Source organism: Rhineura floridana, chromosome 3 (genome assembly GCF_030035675.1).
Source record: "Rhineura floridana isolate rRhiFlo1 chromosome 3, rRhiFlo1.hap2, whole genome shotgun sequence".
Lineage (NCBI taxonomy): Eukaryota > Metazoa > Chordata > Lepidosauria > Squamata > Rhineuridae > Rhineura > Rhineura floridana.
The window spans coordinates 51,768,322-51,785,675 of record NC_084482.1 but is presented as its reverse complement, the minus strand read 5'-3'; the positions used below and the strand labels follow the sequence as shown (position 1 = coordinate 51,785,675).

The 17,354-nt window shown below is 45.7% G+C and overlaps 1 protein-coding gene across 10 annotated transcripts in view; it reads right to left on the bottom strand.

The window, feature by feature from the left end:
* Nucleotides 1–4,742: 4,742 nt before the first annotated feature.
* Nucleotides 4,743–17,354, bottom strand: part of BAHCC1 (BAH domain and coiled-coil containing 1) — a 132,212-nt gene continuing 119,600 nt past the window's right edge. For all 10 annotated transcript variants that reach the window (XM_061615746.1, XM_061615745.1, XM_061615744.1 and 7 more), the window contains 6 exons: nt 12,478–12,586; nt 12,201–12,320; nt 11,582–11,755; nt 8,358–9,439; nt 6,938–7,174; nt 4,743–5,646 (listed from right to left, as the gene is read on the bottom strand). In XM_061615746.1, the coding sequence (XP_061471730.1) occupies nt 5,440–5,646; nt 6,938–7,174; nt 8,358–9,439; nt 11,582–11,755; nt 12,201–12,320; nt 12,478–12,586 (1,929 nt within the window). In that variant the 3' untranslated portion in view covers nt 4,743–5,439. The remainder of the gene's footprint in view (nt 5,647–6,937; nt 7,175–8,357; nt 9,440–11,581; nt 11,756–12,200; nt 12,321–12,477; nt 12,587–17,354) is intronic.

The window sequence follows — 17,354 nt, the reverse complement described above, 5'->3', positions numbered from 1 at the left end:
TGGGAACAGGCCTTTTCAGTGGTGTCCCCCTGGCTGTAGAATGGTCTCCCCAGGGGTGCATGCCTGGCACCTTCTATATCCATTTTTAGCCACCAGACAAAAACCTTCCTTTTTTCTCAGGCCTTTGGCCCTTGATATATGCTTTTAGTCTTTGCTTGGGTTTTAAGTTTTTAAATTGTATGCTTTTTAAAATCTCTTTTATATTTTATGATTTTAAATCTGTTTTATGTGTTGTAAGTTGCCTAGAGACCATTGGCATGAGGCAACTAACAAATGAAATTAATAATAACAACAATAATAATTTATAAAGATTGTAAGGTGTCAGGCATGCCACGGAGACTAGAGAGGCAAGACAAGTGTTACAGAAGGATGAAACTTCTCATGTAGGCAGGATTATCCAGAAAGCGGGGAGACCTACTATGCTCTTTTGAAAGACATAATTGTTCTGGGGTTTCTTGAGTTGCCTCTCACCTAACCAGAAATAAATTCACTAATAGGCAAAAAACCTTGCAGTTTAAGAACATGCCTATAGCCAACAGATATTTCTATCAAATTTGAAAAAGTGCAGGGAAATTGGGCAGCTATAGTGAATGCACCAGGGGAGCAGGAGACCTGACCTCCCCTCTGAGATATTGTACTGCCCTACAAATGTTTAAAAACGCAAATACAATTTGGGTTGGTCTTTCACAGTCCAATCCACTTCCTGTGGAGCTTGGAAGAATTTGGTAACGTGCCTCTGAGCATATGGTGAGTGGTGGCAACATCTGACATCTCCAAAGATAGAGAATGACATTTTTGTATGTTTGTTAGTGTTCTTACTTTGCTTCTTTGCTGTGTTACTACTGTTTCTACAGAGAATCTAATATAGAAAATTATATTTCGCTCATTATTCGTCTTATAAATCTGTGTCAAATTTATTTTTATTAATTGACAAAGCCTTTTTATTGGTCAATGTCATATGATGGTGAAGACAGCCTTTTGTGTTTCAAACTGGAGGGTATGCTCTATTTCTATTTTGGGCGCATTAACAGTTGAATCTGAAATTACAGTTTGATGTAAAATCAGACTGATTACAATACGTTGCTACTTAAGCAATTACTCTAGCTGTTGGAAAAACAAACTTGGCCTGCCCAAGATGCATGTTTTCAGCCTGCTATGCTTAAACTACTTCACTTAAGGAAAGGTGGGCATAGTCAATTAAAAATATAGAGCACTCCTAGAATTTTGCTAGAATATATTTCACCTCCCACTGTTTTATCTTGTGCAAACTTAGACACTCCTTATGTCCATTGGAAACTATTCTGCAGAACAGTCAGTGCCATTATTCCACAATTGTTTTTGGAGCTTTTTTTTAGTGTTGCAGACTGTTGCTGTACTTGACAAATTCACAGAAACAAAAGCAAAAGAGAATGATTTCCTATAGGAAACTTCACTAAAATTGCCAAGTAAATCACACATATTTAAAGTTACTATCTGAACTATATCAACTGTCTTATTAATATTGCTTCCTCCATGCTAAAACAAGATTAGCACAGCACATGTCTTATTTGGGCTGACTGCAGGTGTTGCCACCACCCACCATATGCTCAGAGGTACATGTTACCAAATTCTTCCAAGCTACACAGGAAGTGGATTGGACTGTGTTTGCATTTTGACATATTTGTAGGGCAGTACAATATCTCAGAGAAGAGGTCAGGTCTCCTGCTTGCATCGTGCATTCACTATAGCTGTCCAATTTCCCTGCTTTTTAAAGTTTGATAGAAATATCTGTGGGCTATAGGTATGTTCTTAAACTGCAAGGTTTTCTTGCCTATTAGTGAATTTATCTGCTTTTTAATCCAGGAGGTAAGAAATGGGATCCTGTGCAAGTTTGCTGAGAATGGATTGATGATTTGCATGGTTATTGAGTTCAGTGGGATTTACTCCACTGCAGTCATGCTTAGGATAGGTGAAGCTGTCCATGGGGAGGGAGAACTGGAGTGGGCAGGGGAGGAGGAAGAAGGAAGAGAGGAGAAGAGGGAGAAGGGAGGAGGAAGGGAGAGGAGAGGGGAAGGAGGGGAAAGGCAGGTCTGATCATTTGCATGCTTATTGAGTTCAGTGGGATTTACTCCTGTGCAATCATGGCTAGGATAGGTAAAACTGACCATGGGGGAGGAGAGGGAGGGGAGAGTAGCAGGAAGGAGGAAGGAGGGGAGAGAGGAGCAGAAGGAGGGGAAAGGAAGAGATTGGAAGGAGAGGAGGAGGGGTGAAGGAAAGGAGAGGGAAAGGGCAAAAGGGAGGTGATGGAAGCAGGAGGGGAGGGCAGGTTTGATCATTTGTATGCTTATTGAGTTCAATGGGATTTACTCCCATGCAATCATGCTAAGGATAGGTGAAACTGACCATGGAGGAGAGGGAGGGGAAGGGGAAGGAGAGGATTGGAAGGGGATGAGGAAGGGAAGGGTGAAGGAAGGGGGAGGGAAGGGCAAGAGGGAGGGGATAGGAAGGAGGGAGAGCAGGTTTGATCATTTGCATGCTTTTTGAGTTCCGTGGGATTTACTCCTGTGCAATCAGGCTTAGGACAGATGAAACTGACCTGGGGAGGGGCAAAGAGGGAGGGGGCAAGAGGGCAAGAAGGGGAGGAGATTGTATAGGTGGGCACTGGGCAGAGGGGAAGCCCCTTTCCTTTCCAAAGGAAAAACATTGTGAACAGTATCCTTTTTCAGGGTTTTCTCCACCTTTTTATTCTACTGCAGGCACATGTAGTCTCCCACCCAAATTTAAACCAAAGCTGTCCCTGGCCACATCCACACCAGACCTTTATTTCACTTTAGGCAGTCATGGCTTCTCCCAAAGAATCCTGGAAGTGTAGTCAGTGAAGGGTGCTGAGAGTTGCTAGGAGACGCCCTGTTCCCCTCACAGAGCTTCAATCAGAGCAGCTGACTGTTAAACTACGCTGGCCACTGGAGCTCTGTCAAGGGAATAGGAGTCTCTTCTCAGCACCCTTCACAAACTTCACTTCCCAGTATTCTTTGGGGGAAGTCATGACTGTCTAAAGCAGCCTTTCCCAACCGGTGTGCCTCCAGATGTTGTTGGACCACAACTCCCATCAGCCTCAGCCACTGGCAATGCTGGCAGAGGCTGATGGGAGTTGTGGTCCAACATCTGGAGGCACACTGGTTGGGAAAGGCTAGTCTAAAGTGAAATAAAGGGCTGGTGTGGGTATGGCCCCCTGATTAGCCAAGCCCAGCAGCTGTGAGTTTTAGAACACTGACAGTTGGTTCTTAGTGAGCATGCCCGGCCTCATCATTGAGTTCAATGCTAAATTTCTTAAATTAATTAAAAATCAGCCAGGCATTTTTTAAACTTTTAAACTGCAGAAGGTTAAAGATCAGAGTATGGGGCAAGGTCAGCAATACGATTACAGGTACTCTGTGAATATGGCTGATCTTTAATTAATTTCAACAAATTATGAGAATTCTGACAGAAAAAAGTCCAAAAGGGTTCTGTTTTCTCTCTCTCTCTTTTTACACTTTGAACTCTTGATTCTCTCTGGCTGTTTTGCGTATCCCCATGAAAATATAAAGGGTTGTTAAGCAAGCGTTTCAGAGTTCAGGACTATAAGTTTTGTACGGTTCTGTTTTGAAATGAGGTTATGGGAAGCATCAGAATGGCATGGGGGTATTTTCAATTTAAAATTGCGGAATGCGAAAAATCCATGCTGACTATAGTATACAACCACTCTTGTGGGTGTATAATAAAAATTGAAAGGGGGAATTGTTCCAGCAAACCTCAGCTCTGCTTCCTCACACGTCAGCTTTCTATTTCATAGGCATGGCTTGTTCAAAGGCTCTTTTACTTGATGTGGGCTCTATATGCACTATTTATGGGGATGACTGCCAGGGTCATTTAATAAGAACTGAAAATGTAAGCTTAGTAGAAGATATATTATATCCAGTCTCTGGCTCCTGATCCTGTTCCAGAACCGCTATACCAGGGATAAGTGGGATGGGACTCATAAACACACACACACACACACACACACACACACACACACACACAACTGGATCCTGCTTCAGATTGCAAAAAAGGATGTTGTCAAGCATCTGTCAGGTCACAATATAGGGCCAATGGGATGCAATCAGCTAAGCCACATTGCAAGAAGTATCCCTCAAACATTTTTCTCTGCGCATTGTTCTGCATATCTTAGCTATAAAATTTATCAACTATTACACTGTCCAGCTACTTTGGTTGAAGGGGTCCTTGTTAATTCTTTGTGGTGTAATGGTCTTTATTTCTCATGTAAATTATTAAAAGATCATATGTCCCATTAATTTGCTAACAAAAAGTATCCGCTGCATGTACCACTCATACAGGGACACATCAACTCTAGTATCTATACATCTGTGCACATAGTCCTATGCATAGCCAAATATATTCAGCTCCCACTAGGATGACAGCATCAACTAAATGCTGGCGCATAACAGGCACAAGCATCTGTTGTACAAGCCCCATTGAAATGAATCAGACTTACCCAAAAGTAGATGCATGCAACATGCATGTCCCAGTTTTGACTACACTGATGGGCAGCAGGTATCCAGGGTTTCAGACAGGGAGTCCTTCCCAGCTTTGGCTCAAGATGCCAGGGATTGGACCTGGGTTCTTGAAAAGCATGTGCATGACCACCAATGTATGGCCCGAAATCAAGGCTATGATTATCCCCAACCCCAAGACAGAGACCAGAATACAAGTTCCTGATTTTATAATAATATATATAATCTTCTCTTTAACAGGAGCATATTAACATCCGCAGACATTGTCAGAATAATTATCATTAGAATAACAATAATAATAATTAATAATAATAACAATAACAATAAAAAAGGGGGGAAGGAGGGAGGATGGGTGAGGTGAGTCTATATTACACAGTCCTGTGAGGAGGACAGCGCAGCCTTTTGGAGTCTGTGCTGCCGCAGCTTTCAAGTGCCCCCTTCTGTATTTACACACTTGCCTAGCGTCCACACCCCCAGCTAAGCTGGAGGGATAACAGTGCATCGAACACAAAATAAAACCCATCAAATAACCCTCCCTTCCCACCCCATAAAACCTGCCTTTTTGTCTTGTTTGTTTCTTTTCCATAAAACTTCCCATCAGAAATACATTATTTACACACGAAATAAATAGAGCGGTAACCTGATTTGTGTTTGGCCTATGGCAAACAGTCAGAGGTACTAGGGAAAGTATGGCTTGGATTCAAATCTGTACAGAGCCGTGTGGGGAGCCGGGATCAGCCTGCAACCCCGGGCATGGCAAAGCCGGGCACCTTGCATATTTCAGGGCCTTGCATCCAATTGCCAGGAAATGGTGTGAGGAGACTGGCCCCTTCCACTGTCCCTTGGCCTTCCTGTCCTCCCTACCAGCCATTTCCCGGCCCTGGAGCAGTGGTTGAGTCCCGCAGTCTCAGCACAGGATAGGCATGCCATCTGCAGTTACGAGCCGGCCTGTGGTGGGGTCATAACTCCCTGCCAGGTAGTAGAGATCTTGCCGGTCCTGGTATTTCTTGCTGCGGGTCAGCTGCTCATAGTGTTCACGTTCAACCACCTGACATTTGTGTGAGATGGTTTGGACATCATTCTCATCCTCATGGCACGACTGGTACAGCGCATTCTGCAAGAAGGCCAGATGTCAAGATATTGTACCTCAGCATTGTGTTTTAAGAACAAAAGGGTCAAGGTGGGCTCCAGTGCTGCAGGACAAAATCCTCCACAAAGAGTTGCTGTTTGCCAGCCTGCAAGCACCCATCACAGAGGAAATTCATCACATTCCAGCTCAAAACAACAGAGGGGTGTGCTGGGATGCACACATTATAGAAATCTCTCTTTGACTTCCTCCCAGTGTGGCAGCATTAACCAATTAAATTGTAGGTCTAGGACAACCAGTTTTCCCAGAGGCTGCTGCTCATGGTGACTGTTAGTTCTCCACTCCTGGCTGCACATGACACAGCAGGTGAAGGAAATGGCAATGTGGGGACAGAAGCGGCAAACCACAGGAGTTCTTAAAGTGCAATCCTATGTATGTCTACTCAGAAGTAAGCCTTACTGACTTCAGTGGGACTCGCTCCCAGGTGACTGGTCAGGGCTACAGCCCTAATATGGTTTCTGAGGCCACTACTGAGGAGGAAATTATTATAGGCTCATTCCCAATTAAGAGATGGGCAACAATGTTATCCCTATTGCTCCCTTCCACAGTCCTCTGGGCAAATTTCAGACTCACAGGATCTGCTTTGCCAACTGGAACCAGGTGCAAGCTACTGGTTTAGGGAGCACAGCCAGATGCAAATGGTGGCTCAGGAAACAGCCAAATTACCCACAGCACCTCATGAACACTTTCCACTGGGGTGACTGGCATATACGAGTACAAATTACATTGGAGTGACTATAAATCAGGGATTCTAGCAGCCAAATTTAGTGGCTGGGGAGCTTTTATGTTGTTGCCACTGTTAAAGAATTAGGAGTCTGAAACCCATGCTCATTTACCACAAATTGATCAACTGAATGTACTTTTAAACTGCTCATCATCTAGAAGGATCCCAGGGTGGTGTACAAAATAACCAATCCTAACGCAGAAACTCAAATTTTAGATTAAAACAAAAACCACAGAAACTGACCATAAAAATAATTCTATAGCAGACATAAAAATATACATGCCTAGACTACATTAATTTCCCTAATGCTTGGGCAAAAAGATACCTCTTGAGCAGACCACAATCATCTAGTGGAATACCAATATATTCCCAATCTATCTTCTGCTCATCCTTACTCTAGCTCACTGCTTTCCATGCTTTGCGTCCCTTCAGTGAAGCCCCATCTCACCCCTGCCTGCCTCAGTCCCGCACTCATTTTCCACCTAACTCTAGCTCCCAGCTTGGACTCAGGCCCTTTCTGGCCTTACCACTCACCTTGCCATCGCTATGTCGCTTGCCCAGCTTGGTCTCTTCAGGATGGTAGAACCATTTTACTTTGACAACCATGTTGCTTCCCCAGGATTCCCACATGCTTTCAATACGGCCGATATACGGCAGATGGGGTCGCCCGGCTGACAGGAAGACAGCACAGTCACCGATGCGCAGAGTCTCCTTGCCCCGTACAATGGCCTTGTAGAACAATTTCCGTGCTTTCCCCTTCATGCCACGACGCTGCAGGGAAGGGGACAGCATGCTAAGGCAGAGTAACACGCAGGGTCCCCCTTCCTCCTGCCTGCAAGGCCCTGGTGGGTTTTGTTACCCAAGGGATTCTGACTGTTGCCACGGAAGCAAAGCTTTCTGAGTGTCAACAGTGGAATATGCCCTCCATAGCCTATAGCAACTGAGCTTAACTGGGGGGCCACTTTGTAGCAAGAGCAAGGTCTGTCCCTGATGGGGCTCGAGAGAGGATAACCGACAAAAAACAAACAGGGTTACAAAATGCTTTTTATGTCCTGCAAGGTAAAGGTAAGGGGCTTGTTGACATGGAATGCAGTTTAGGAATAAGACACACAGAACATGTCTGGTACCTCATAGGCAAAAAGAAACAGATGGTGCTAAAGAGGAAGAGCTGGTTCTATGTTCACCAGAGCTAGATATAGCCCTCATCCTCTCTCCCCCCACTCCAGGGAAAACTGACTCCTATCTGGCAGTCATAGGAGGCTGCCACTTGTTAGGAAACCTCTGCTAAGATTTCACAATTGTAGCCATGCTTACAAGATTTGGCCACTGTTGCAGATTTCCTATTTGAAATATCTGGGACTGCTGAATGCCAGTTAGTACAGATAGTGGGCCCTGCCAGACTGGAAGATTTAGTGACCATTGATACATTGCAGCAAGCTTCAGTCCCAATCTTTGTGGGGCTCAGGTAAGTCCGCATGGCTATTTTGCAGCCCAATTTTGAGCAAATTTTCACTAGGACATACTTCTGTCTCCAACACTACAGCATTAGCATTCTAATTCATTAACACAAGAATAAAATGTGAAAACAGAAATTCACGTTTCTTTTTTCACAAACTAGCGGAAGGGAACTTTGGTCTTTCTGCTTGGTCAGCGACAGGAAGAAGTCTGAAGAGGGGAGGAAGACTCCCAAGTTTAGCCTGTCCTGTTAAAAGTCACAGTAAGCCTTATGAAACACTTCCTCCTAACATTTCCTTCCAGCTCTGTCACAATAGCCCATGCCAAAAATCCTTATCTATACAATTTTAAACAAGCAGGCAAGGCAATTTCAAAACTATATCCCTTAATCTGCATAATACAGTGCAATCACACTACATGGAATCCTTGTTAAACGTGTAACTTTTTTTTGGAGTAAAATTCTAAAAGGTACTGGCTGACTTCTTTCCATTTCCCATACCTGAGTGGGATTCCCAGACCATTTCCAGAGCTGGCGTGCTGGCAGGAAAGCAGAGATCTTTGGCCGGTTTTCCACCGAGGGCAGCCGCTGCCGGCGGGAGAACTCTTTGGCTTTAGAGAAGCTCAGGGCCTCCTTGCGCCTGAGCTTGCCCTTGGCACCAGCACCAAAACACCTCTGCAGGGTGCTGCCCTTTGAACGCAGGGCTTCGGACTGAGCCAGCAGGGCTGGAACAGGGTGCGTGAGACAGGTCTGCACAAGCAATGTTGAGTCCTCATCATCAGAACTATAGGACGAGTCCTCATTGTCAGATGAACAAAGGCTAGATGTGGAACCAGAGCCAGAGCTGGAGGAGGTGGACGATCCAGAGGAGGATGAAGAGACAGAAAGGCGCGTCAGGAAGCGAGAGGGGACACTTCCTCTCAGATCATCTACCTCGTCTTCATCCATGTCTGAGTAGGAGCTGTGACAGTCACTATCGCAGTGCAGCCCATATTCTGTTTGACCCGTATACTTGCGTAATGCCAACCCCATGGGCAACGCACTCTTCTTGTCCTTGATTCCCAAGACCGGGTGAGCAAAGCCATGGCCAGACAGTGACCCAAAGTCCTTGTCACTCATCAGCAAGGCCTTGCAGTTTTTGTTCTTGGGCGATGTAACACCCTCATGATCCAGCTTGACCAAATACTCGCCACCCACTTTCCGACGCCCTCCCTTGCCCATCTCAGCATCTAACCGCTCAGCCTTCTTGGCACGCAAAAGCTTCTGGGTACATGGCAAAACCAGGCTGGCACTTCCAAAAGCTGAGTAGGAGTTGGCAATACGACTGAACGAGTCTGAGCCAAAGCCATTGCCAAAAATGGGGGCAGCTACACTGTGCACGGGGAAGAGCACCTCTTTGGCCCGCAGCTTCTTACTGCTGCCATTGAGCTGGAAGAGGTTCTGTCGCATAGCTGTGCTCTTGCTAGATGCTTTGCGCTTGTTCTGAGCTGCTGCTGACCAACTCAACAGGGGACTGGCACGACGGCCCAGGAAGTGATCTCCAGGCAGGGCTTTCGAACTTGGGTGCAGCAAGTCAGATTTACCTGGCAGGAAAGAACAGGGTTAGAGAATACTGGTGGGGAGTGTCAACTCTGCTAAGGAATCAAATCTAATTTCCCTTTGTCCTTTCTCCATGTTACTACTTTCATTTCTTGTTGTCGTGAGCTAGTCAGACAAATTGAATTGATCATCCAGCCTCCTCCTTCTGCAACTTTAGACCCGCTCCCTCTCCTCAGTGATTCATCCCGCTTCTCTATCTAAGATCAGAAGTTCTCTGAACCTTCCAGCTCAGTCTTGAAACTAAAGGTGTGACATCTTGAGAGAAAGTAGCAGGAAAAAGGTACTTCAGTGTATACAGTAGGGCCCCGCTCATACGGCAGTCCATTCCGGACCCCCACAATAAAGCAAAATCCGTCGTAAAGCGGAACGCATTGACTAACATTATCTAAAATGGCGCCCGATGCCCAAAAAATGCCGTAAAAGTGGAACAAGCGCCATAGGAGCGGGGTCTTTCTGCAATTGACAACCGCTGTATCTGTGGAACGCTGCAAAGCAGGGCCCTACTGTATACATATGATAATCCACTCAAATACTGGCAAATTAAAAATTCTCCCAATGACTACAATCTCACTGTGCTAAAATGTAGCTATTCAGAAAGGTAAAGGGAAAAGAAAAAAAACAGCGGATGTTAAAAAAGTACCTACTACATAGGTGGCAACCACAGTTAAATAACTGCCATGGATTCTGCAAATATCTGATTCAAAGGATTTCTGTAGAATACTAAAGGGCAGGAGGTAGCAGCTGTCACTTCTCCCTTCCCAGGATTCCATGACAGCATCCCATGACTTGCAAATAGTTCCCAATTGGCAAAACAAACACAATGAAATAGAGTAAAGCCAAAAGGAGGGTCCTGTTTGTCAAAATAAAAAGAAGCACTAGTATTTCAGTGATTTTTTCAGGGGGCATTGTGAAATGGTTGTAAAAATATCATTTTGTTAGAATGATCTCTGATTGGCTAGGATCTTCCATATGGCCAATGTAAGATGCACTGACCTCACTCTACACAGGCTTCATTTGCACTTAGTGACATCAACAAAAAGCCAAATCTGATTTGCTTCAGATGTGCATAATTATGTTATCACATACAGTATATGATCCCTGTTTGGCTGGAATCTGTGGAGGAGGAAGGAAATGGGGGTGAGGGTGGGAGTAGGAAAGGCCACTGAAACTGCAGCAGCAGCAGCAGCAAGAGGATGGAGTGACTTTCAATAGTACTGAACAGCCATGAGAAAGGCTGCACTTGGGGCAATTGCAGTCTGAGGAACAGTAAAACGTTTGGTGTAGAGTTCATGGTATCTTGCTTATAACCCTATTATATCTACGTCTATCCCCCTTTCCCTACTTTACTATTGCTCATCAAACCCAGGACTCCTGCTGTTCCAGCCCTAATTTATGTCCATCAATGCCTTGTTGGGGCTCACAAATCCTGGCCTTTATTGTTCTTTTTCATTTTGAGGTTTTTAGCACTGCTGTTACAGTACTGAGACTGATTTTTTTTTGTCCAGTACTTGTGGCGTAGCAGATAAGATATTGGACCTGGACCAGGGGACCAGCTGTGCTTGTGCATTTTGTAATTCTATAAGCTATGTGACTTTGTTGCTAAATTGATCATTTTTACATGGTTTTGGTATTTTATGTATTGTGACTTTGCTGTTATTTTTATAGATTGTGATTAAGTACTGATTTATTGTAATTGTTGGGAGTGATTATCTGTTTATTATTTGCTGATATTTTGAGAGTTGATTTTATTGTTTAATATAGTATTTGAAATGGATTATTCAACATTAATTTATTTAAGTTTTTTATTTTTATAGTTATATTTTTATACTTATCTGCATTGGATTGGGTTGTTATAGTATGTGATCTTTGTTGTATATTTTGTTGTTTCTATGGCTTGTTAACTGCCTTGTGTATAGCAGTGTAGAAAGGTGGGGTATATAAATTAAAATGAAATGAACATGAAATGAGATCCCTGTTTAGCCACAAAGCTTACTACGTAGCCTTGGGCAAGTCACACTCTCAGCATAATGTACTTCACAGGCTTGTATGAGGATAAAAAAAGAAAAAGACAGGATAACCCTTGAGACACCTTCAAAAGGAAAGGCAAGAGAGAGTTAGTGCCTTACCAGCTTTTTCTTTGCTGGTAGCCTTCTTGCCAGTGCTTTTGGTTGACTCGGAGGCCTCACGCCCCTCAACACACAGGCTTGGTGCTGATTCACTGGAATGTGGAACATCACTGGAAGACCTCTTGTTACGTCGGCAGGACGTCGAGACCAATAGTGCAGGAGAAGGCTCTGTGCCTATGACAGTAGAGAGGGAGGGTTAGAAATCTCAAGGACAGATTCGGATGAAGATTTATTAAGGATGCCTGCTGAATCATAGTTTGGTGGCCCATCTGGATTTGTCTCACAAGCTTTCTTCTTTGCCAACATACATCTGCCTCTCCACAGCAATGCACAGGGTCCAACTTGCACTGAGGCACAGAAAGCATGCCATTTTTTGTGCCAAAGAAATAGCCACCATGACCTGAGCAACAGGGAGTTTTAGAACGATCCCACCACAAAGTACAAAGCAGTTGCACCCAAAGAACATATTGCTGTAAGGGTAATTGCTCCCTAGCAGAGGCCCCCGTATGGATGAGGCTCTGCACTACAATAACAGATATGAATCCGCCAAGGTAAAACAAAACATGGAAGCATGTCAGGTACAAATGACCCTACATTCGTCCCATCCAAGGGTGCTTACACTGGATTTTGAAATCTGGTGGCAATATGCGGATATTAGACACTGCAATGTGGCCTGTGTCTCCATCATCGAACTCTACTAGCACCGAGTCTGCATCATCCTCTTCATCACTTGAAGAACCTGGGGGCAGAATCTGTGTTAACTTTGGCAACAAAGAAACATGTTTCAGACCAGCTCCACTGTTGTCACAGGGGACATTCTGGCCCAGTGACTTGGTTGCTTGCTATATGCTCAGTTCTTCCCCATCTTGAGATCTCTATTGGATAGCCCCTCTTACCTCGAATGACATTCCCCGGGTAGAGGCAGCGGGACTTCTGGCTCCAATAAGCACAGACCCGGGTGCCAGGCGGGAGGCTGTGACTTGACTGTGGTCGCACATCCAGAACCTGGAAAGAAACAAAAGGTCCTGGTTGGCAGCTGGCTCACCATGCTCTTAGGCACTGGAAATGTTGCCCAGGCAAGGGCAATGTTTTAGATTATAAATCATATAACGATGGTCAAGATTAAATCTGAACACAAGATTTGCAGAATTGTATGTATATGTGTGTGTGTGTGTGGACACGTGTAGTATTCAGATGGCAGTACTTCTGGCTTTGCATGCTTATCTGCCCTTCTCTCATGGTTTTCAATCATGTTCTCTTCCCCTCACATTCTGCCACTGAATGCTACCCTTTTTCTCCAGTTACAAAGCTCCTTACTCTTCAGACTGTAAATACTACAATATTTGGAATAACCAAATCTGCCAACAGCAATCTAATCCCATAAACAGTAGGTCCAAATACATTTTATTTATTCTATGCTGTGTACATACAAACCCGTTTGTAGCATAAAAATGTAGCTTTTCTCAATCTGGAATTCTTCATGCTTGCCTTCAGCATGCTACTTTCTAGATTCTGCTGTCAACAAGAGTGGGTGTGGACACTTGATACGCATTTGAAGCCCCTCCCCTTGATTAGGTTATCTGTGCCTTTTCCTCCCTGCACATGCCTTAAGTGAATAAAGAAGGAATCGGTGATTGTAAACTTGGTATACACCCACCCACAATGTCATTGGGCAAGTGTAGATCAGTTTTCGTCTGGACACACTGCGGGACAATGCAGAATCAATCTGCAATGAGCTTTTATTTTCAAAATGAAACCAGTTTCTCAAGAAGCACTTTTCAGGAGAACAAAATGTGCAATAATTCTAGATTGCGTGTGGACTCTGTAGAAAAAGAAGTAGTCTCCATTGATTTCTAGAAAAATGGAAATTCTTGCAATTATTTTCTATTTGCATGGGTTCCTGGAGGACATTCCATAGCTTGGGATGGTACCTTCCACTGGCTCTGGCAGGCAGGGTCCAACTTCTGACTACCTGACCCAGGGGGAGAGGCTATCCCACTCTCACACAGGCTGGGAGAGCTAGGACAACCCCTCAACTCCCTGGCAGTCTCCAACGAGTTAGCAGGAACTAATTGCCACCCTGAGCTCCTGCTTGGAGGAAGGGCAGGATATAAATCAAATAATAAATAAAGAAATTGAACCTCCCACTACCACCAAAGGAGAAACTGAAATGGTGAAAAGAAAAACAGTGACAACCGATGGGCAACAACCAACAATTAGTAACCAGAAAGATATGAGAATCAGAAAAATAGCACAATCCATGAAATCCCATGGGAAGTCCCTATCTACCACCCCACAAGTATAGTGCCAGCAGAAGCCAGTAAGAATCCAGTGTGACTCAGTGAACATCAGAATGAAGAGGTGGGGGGATATCCTTCAGGCACCCCTGGAAGTAGAGATTCATGGTAAGAATTTCTGTTTTCCTCCAGCAGTTCCTGGAGGACATTCCATAGCTTAGGATATATAACAGAGCGGTATTCTGCATCCCAGAGCAATGTGGGATTCCAGACATAGACAGTTGTAGCTGCACAACTCTGCAGAACCTTCTGCCAGAAGGCAACATCTGAACACACCCACAAGTCAAGTTTATAGTGCTTAGCAAATGTGTGATGGGAAGCCCATGTGGCTGCCCTGCAGATGTCCAAGATATGGAAACAGCCTGTGAATGTGGCAGACCCCTGCAAGGAATGAGCTGTGAGAACCCCTCCAGTGGCAATTTGCCCAAGGCTTGATAGGCTAGAGCTATGGCTACCCTCAGCCAGCAAGAAAAGGATGAAGAAACTTTTTTCCACTTACAGGCCCCCGCAAAGGAAACAAAAAGGGTCTCTGACTGCCAGAAGCTAGCTGATCAATTCAGATAGAAACGAAGTGCTTTGTGCACATCCAAAGTTTGCCACACCTTTCCCTGGTGGACCCCAGGTTGGGACAAAAGGAAGGTAAAACTCTTTCCTGAGAGCTATGAAAAAGAGAGTTAATCTTTGGCACAAAGGATGGATCCAGATCCATCTTGTCCTGATGGAAAATGTGTAACTGGGAATCAGAGGAGAGGGCCCTCAGTTCCAAAACCCAGCGAGCTGATGTAACCGCCACCAGGAAAACTGTTTTGAACGTCAGCAGCTTCAAATCACACATGGCCAAACGTTCAATGAGTAGACCCATCAGAGCTGATAAAACCCAATTTAAATTCCATGTAGGGAACTGATACATCACCGGGGGTGGATTGTAGTGACCCCCCCCCCACATGAAACGCCTTTACAGCGGGTGAGCAGAAAGGGAGAAGTCGACCCTGCATCCCAGGATGCTACCAAGGGCTGCCACCTGGCATTTAAGCATGTTGGGACTGGAGAAGGACTCAGTACTAACTGCAGGAACCCCAGAACATCAGAGATAGTCCCGGCTGAAGGATCCCTCCCGTGTCTTACACCAGCTGAGGAAAACCTTCCAAGTCATACCTTATACCTTATGCATGGAATCCTTCCAAGAAGCTAAAATGGTATCAAGGACTGTCCCTGAGAACCCCAGTTCCCTCAACCAGCCCTGCTCAGTCTCCACACTGTCAAGTGGAAGAGCTCTGGTCACGGATGGAGCACCGGGCTCTGACTCAATAGGATTCTTCTGTAGGGGAGATCCCATGAATCCTGCATGGCCAGGTGGAGCAGTTCTGGAAACCATGGTCTGTGTGGCCAGTGAAGCACTACCAGGATGACTTCCACCCTCAGCGGGCAGATATGATAGCACTCTTCTACATGAAAGGTTGTCACATAGAGGAGGGCCGGGATCTCTTCTCGATCGTCCCAGAGTGCAGGACACGGAATAATGGGCTCAAGTTGCAGGAAGCCAGATTTCAACTGGACATCAGGAAAAACTTCCTAACTGTTAGAGCCATACAACAATGGAACCAATTACCTAGAGAGGTAGTGGGCTCTCCGACACTGGAGGCATTCAAGAGGCAGCTGGACAGCCATCTGTTGGGAATGCTTTGATTTGGATTTCTGCATTGATCAGGGGGTTGGACTTGATGGCCTTATAGGCCCCTTCCAACTCTACTATTCTATGATTCTATGATCTGTCTGACTGTTTGCTTGAGAAAACTGAAGGGGAGAAGGCATAAACCATTTGGCAGTTAGGGCATCTTCTTCATGGCATCCTTGATAAGTTTAGGGATGTCATCCCTGCTAGCCACTTCGTTCGCCCACAGCATGTTGACCCAGGCAAAAATTGAGCTGGCCACTGGTGCTCACAGTACAGATGCCTCTGCCTTGAAATCTCTGCACAGTGCCACCTCCACTCTCTTGTCAGATGTGTCTCTTGGGCCACCTTCCCTTCTGTTGGAAGGACTACAGAAGTTGATAGAGCAGCCACTGGCTGACCCACTTGGGGGGGGGGGCTCAGCTGATCCACAAGTCTGAGAGGGAAGGAACAGTGCTTTGGGGCAAGCTTGTGAGTGGGCTTGTGTTTGTTCGGTGTGACCCATTCTGCCTTCCATATGTCATGAGGTGTCCAGGAAGGGAATCATGGCCAATCTATACTGCCCATCTGGAAAAACAGACTTGACTCCCTTAGAAGAGACTGGGGCCTTGGTCTCAGCTTCCTTAGCTGTTTCTTCTTGGAGCGCCAAGATCTTCCTGGCTTTGGACAGGACAGCTGAGAAAACCTTGCATGGAAAAAGTCTCCCTTTTTGGGGTGGGGATTCCAGATCATTGTCAGAGAGTTCCCTTGTCGTCTGAGGAAGGTGAGCCCTCTGAGTCAGATAGCTGTCTGCTGTGCCTTCTCTTTTTCCCCATGGGATTGGGGAGGGAAGGAGGACACAGAGGCCTCCTTTTTGTCCTTCTCTTCCCATGCCCCCCCTTGCATGGGGAAGGGGAGGGGGGATTGGAGGGGGAAGAGGAGGACTCCAAGGAAGAGGAGGGGGAAGTGGACCTGGTGTGCTTCTTCTTAGAATGGCCTGATCAGGACCTCTTCTGCATTTTGCCCTTACCCCTGTGGGAGTGAGGCATGGCCTGGGATGAGGTTGAGGCAGCTGTTTGATTTATCCCAGCTCCCTGCACCTCCTTTGCCATGAGGCCTTCAACCCAAGGTAAAATTTTGGGGAACTGTCCCTCCCCTGGGATCTGGAGGCGGACTCTCCTTCGGGTTTCTGCTCTCCACCTCAGCAATCAACTGGCACTCGGAGAAAGGGTGTGCCAAACCTGACCTCCGTGCAGGTGGCTTCTTCCTCTCATTGGGGGAAGGGACATAGCTTGATGGTAGAGCATCTGCCTTCCATGCGGAAGGTCCCAGGTTCAATCGACGGTTACCCCAGATAGGGATGGGAGAGAACCCTGTCTGAAACCTGGAGAACCATTACCAATCAGTATAGACAATACTGATCTAGATGGACCAATGGTCTGATTCAGTATAAAGCAGCTTCCTAGGTTCCTATGTCCTATGTTCTTATGGTTGCTGGACACTGAGATCTGGTGCTCTTCTAATTTGCTCCGGTCAGAGTGCAGCGATGCTCTGCCTCTCACCATTTCAGGCTTGGTGTAGTCCCAACTGATCCTAAGATGGGGTTGGGAGGGACTGAAAGTAAAAGCAAGGCCTCCCACAGCCACTGCCCTGTGTCTCCCCAACTCTGCATTCCGGTGAGAGGCAGCCACTGTGGCCACTGAGCTGGAAAATGCAGTCGTGCTTCTCTGCCTGAGAAGGTGCACTCCACCTAGTCTTCTCCTTCACCACGCCTAGCTCTCAAGGTGGAAAACTGTGGTCACACCTCTCCTCTGGGGGCAGGGGA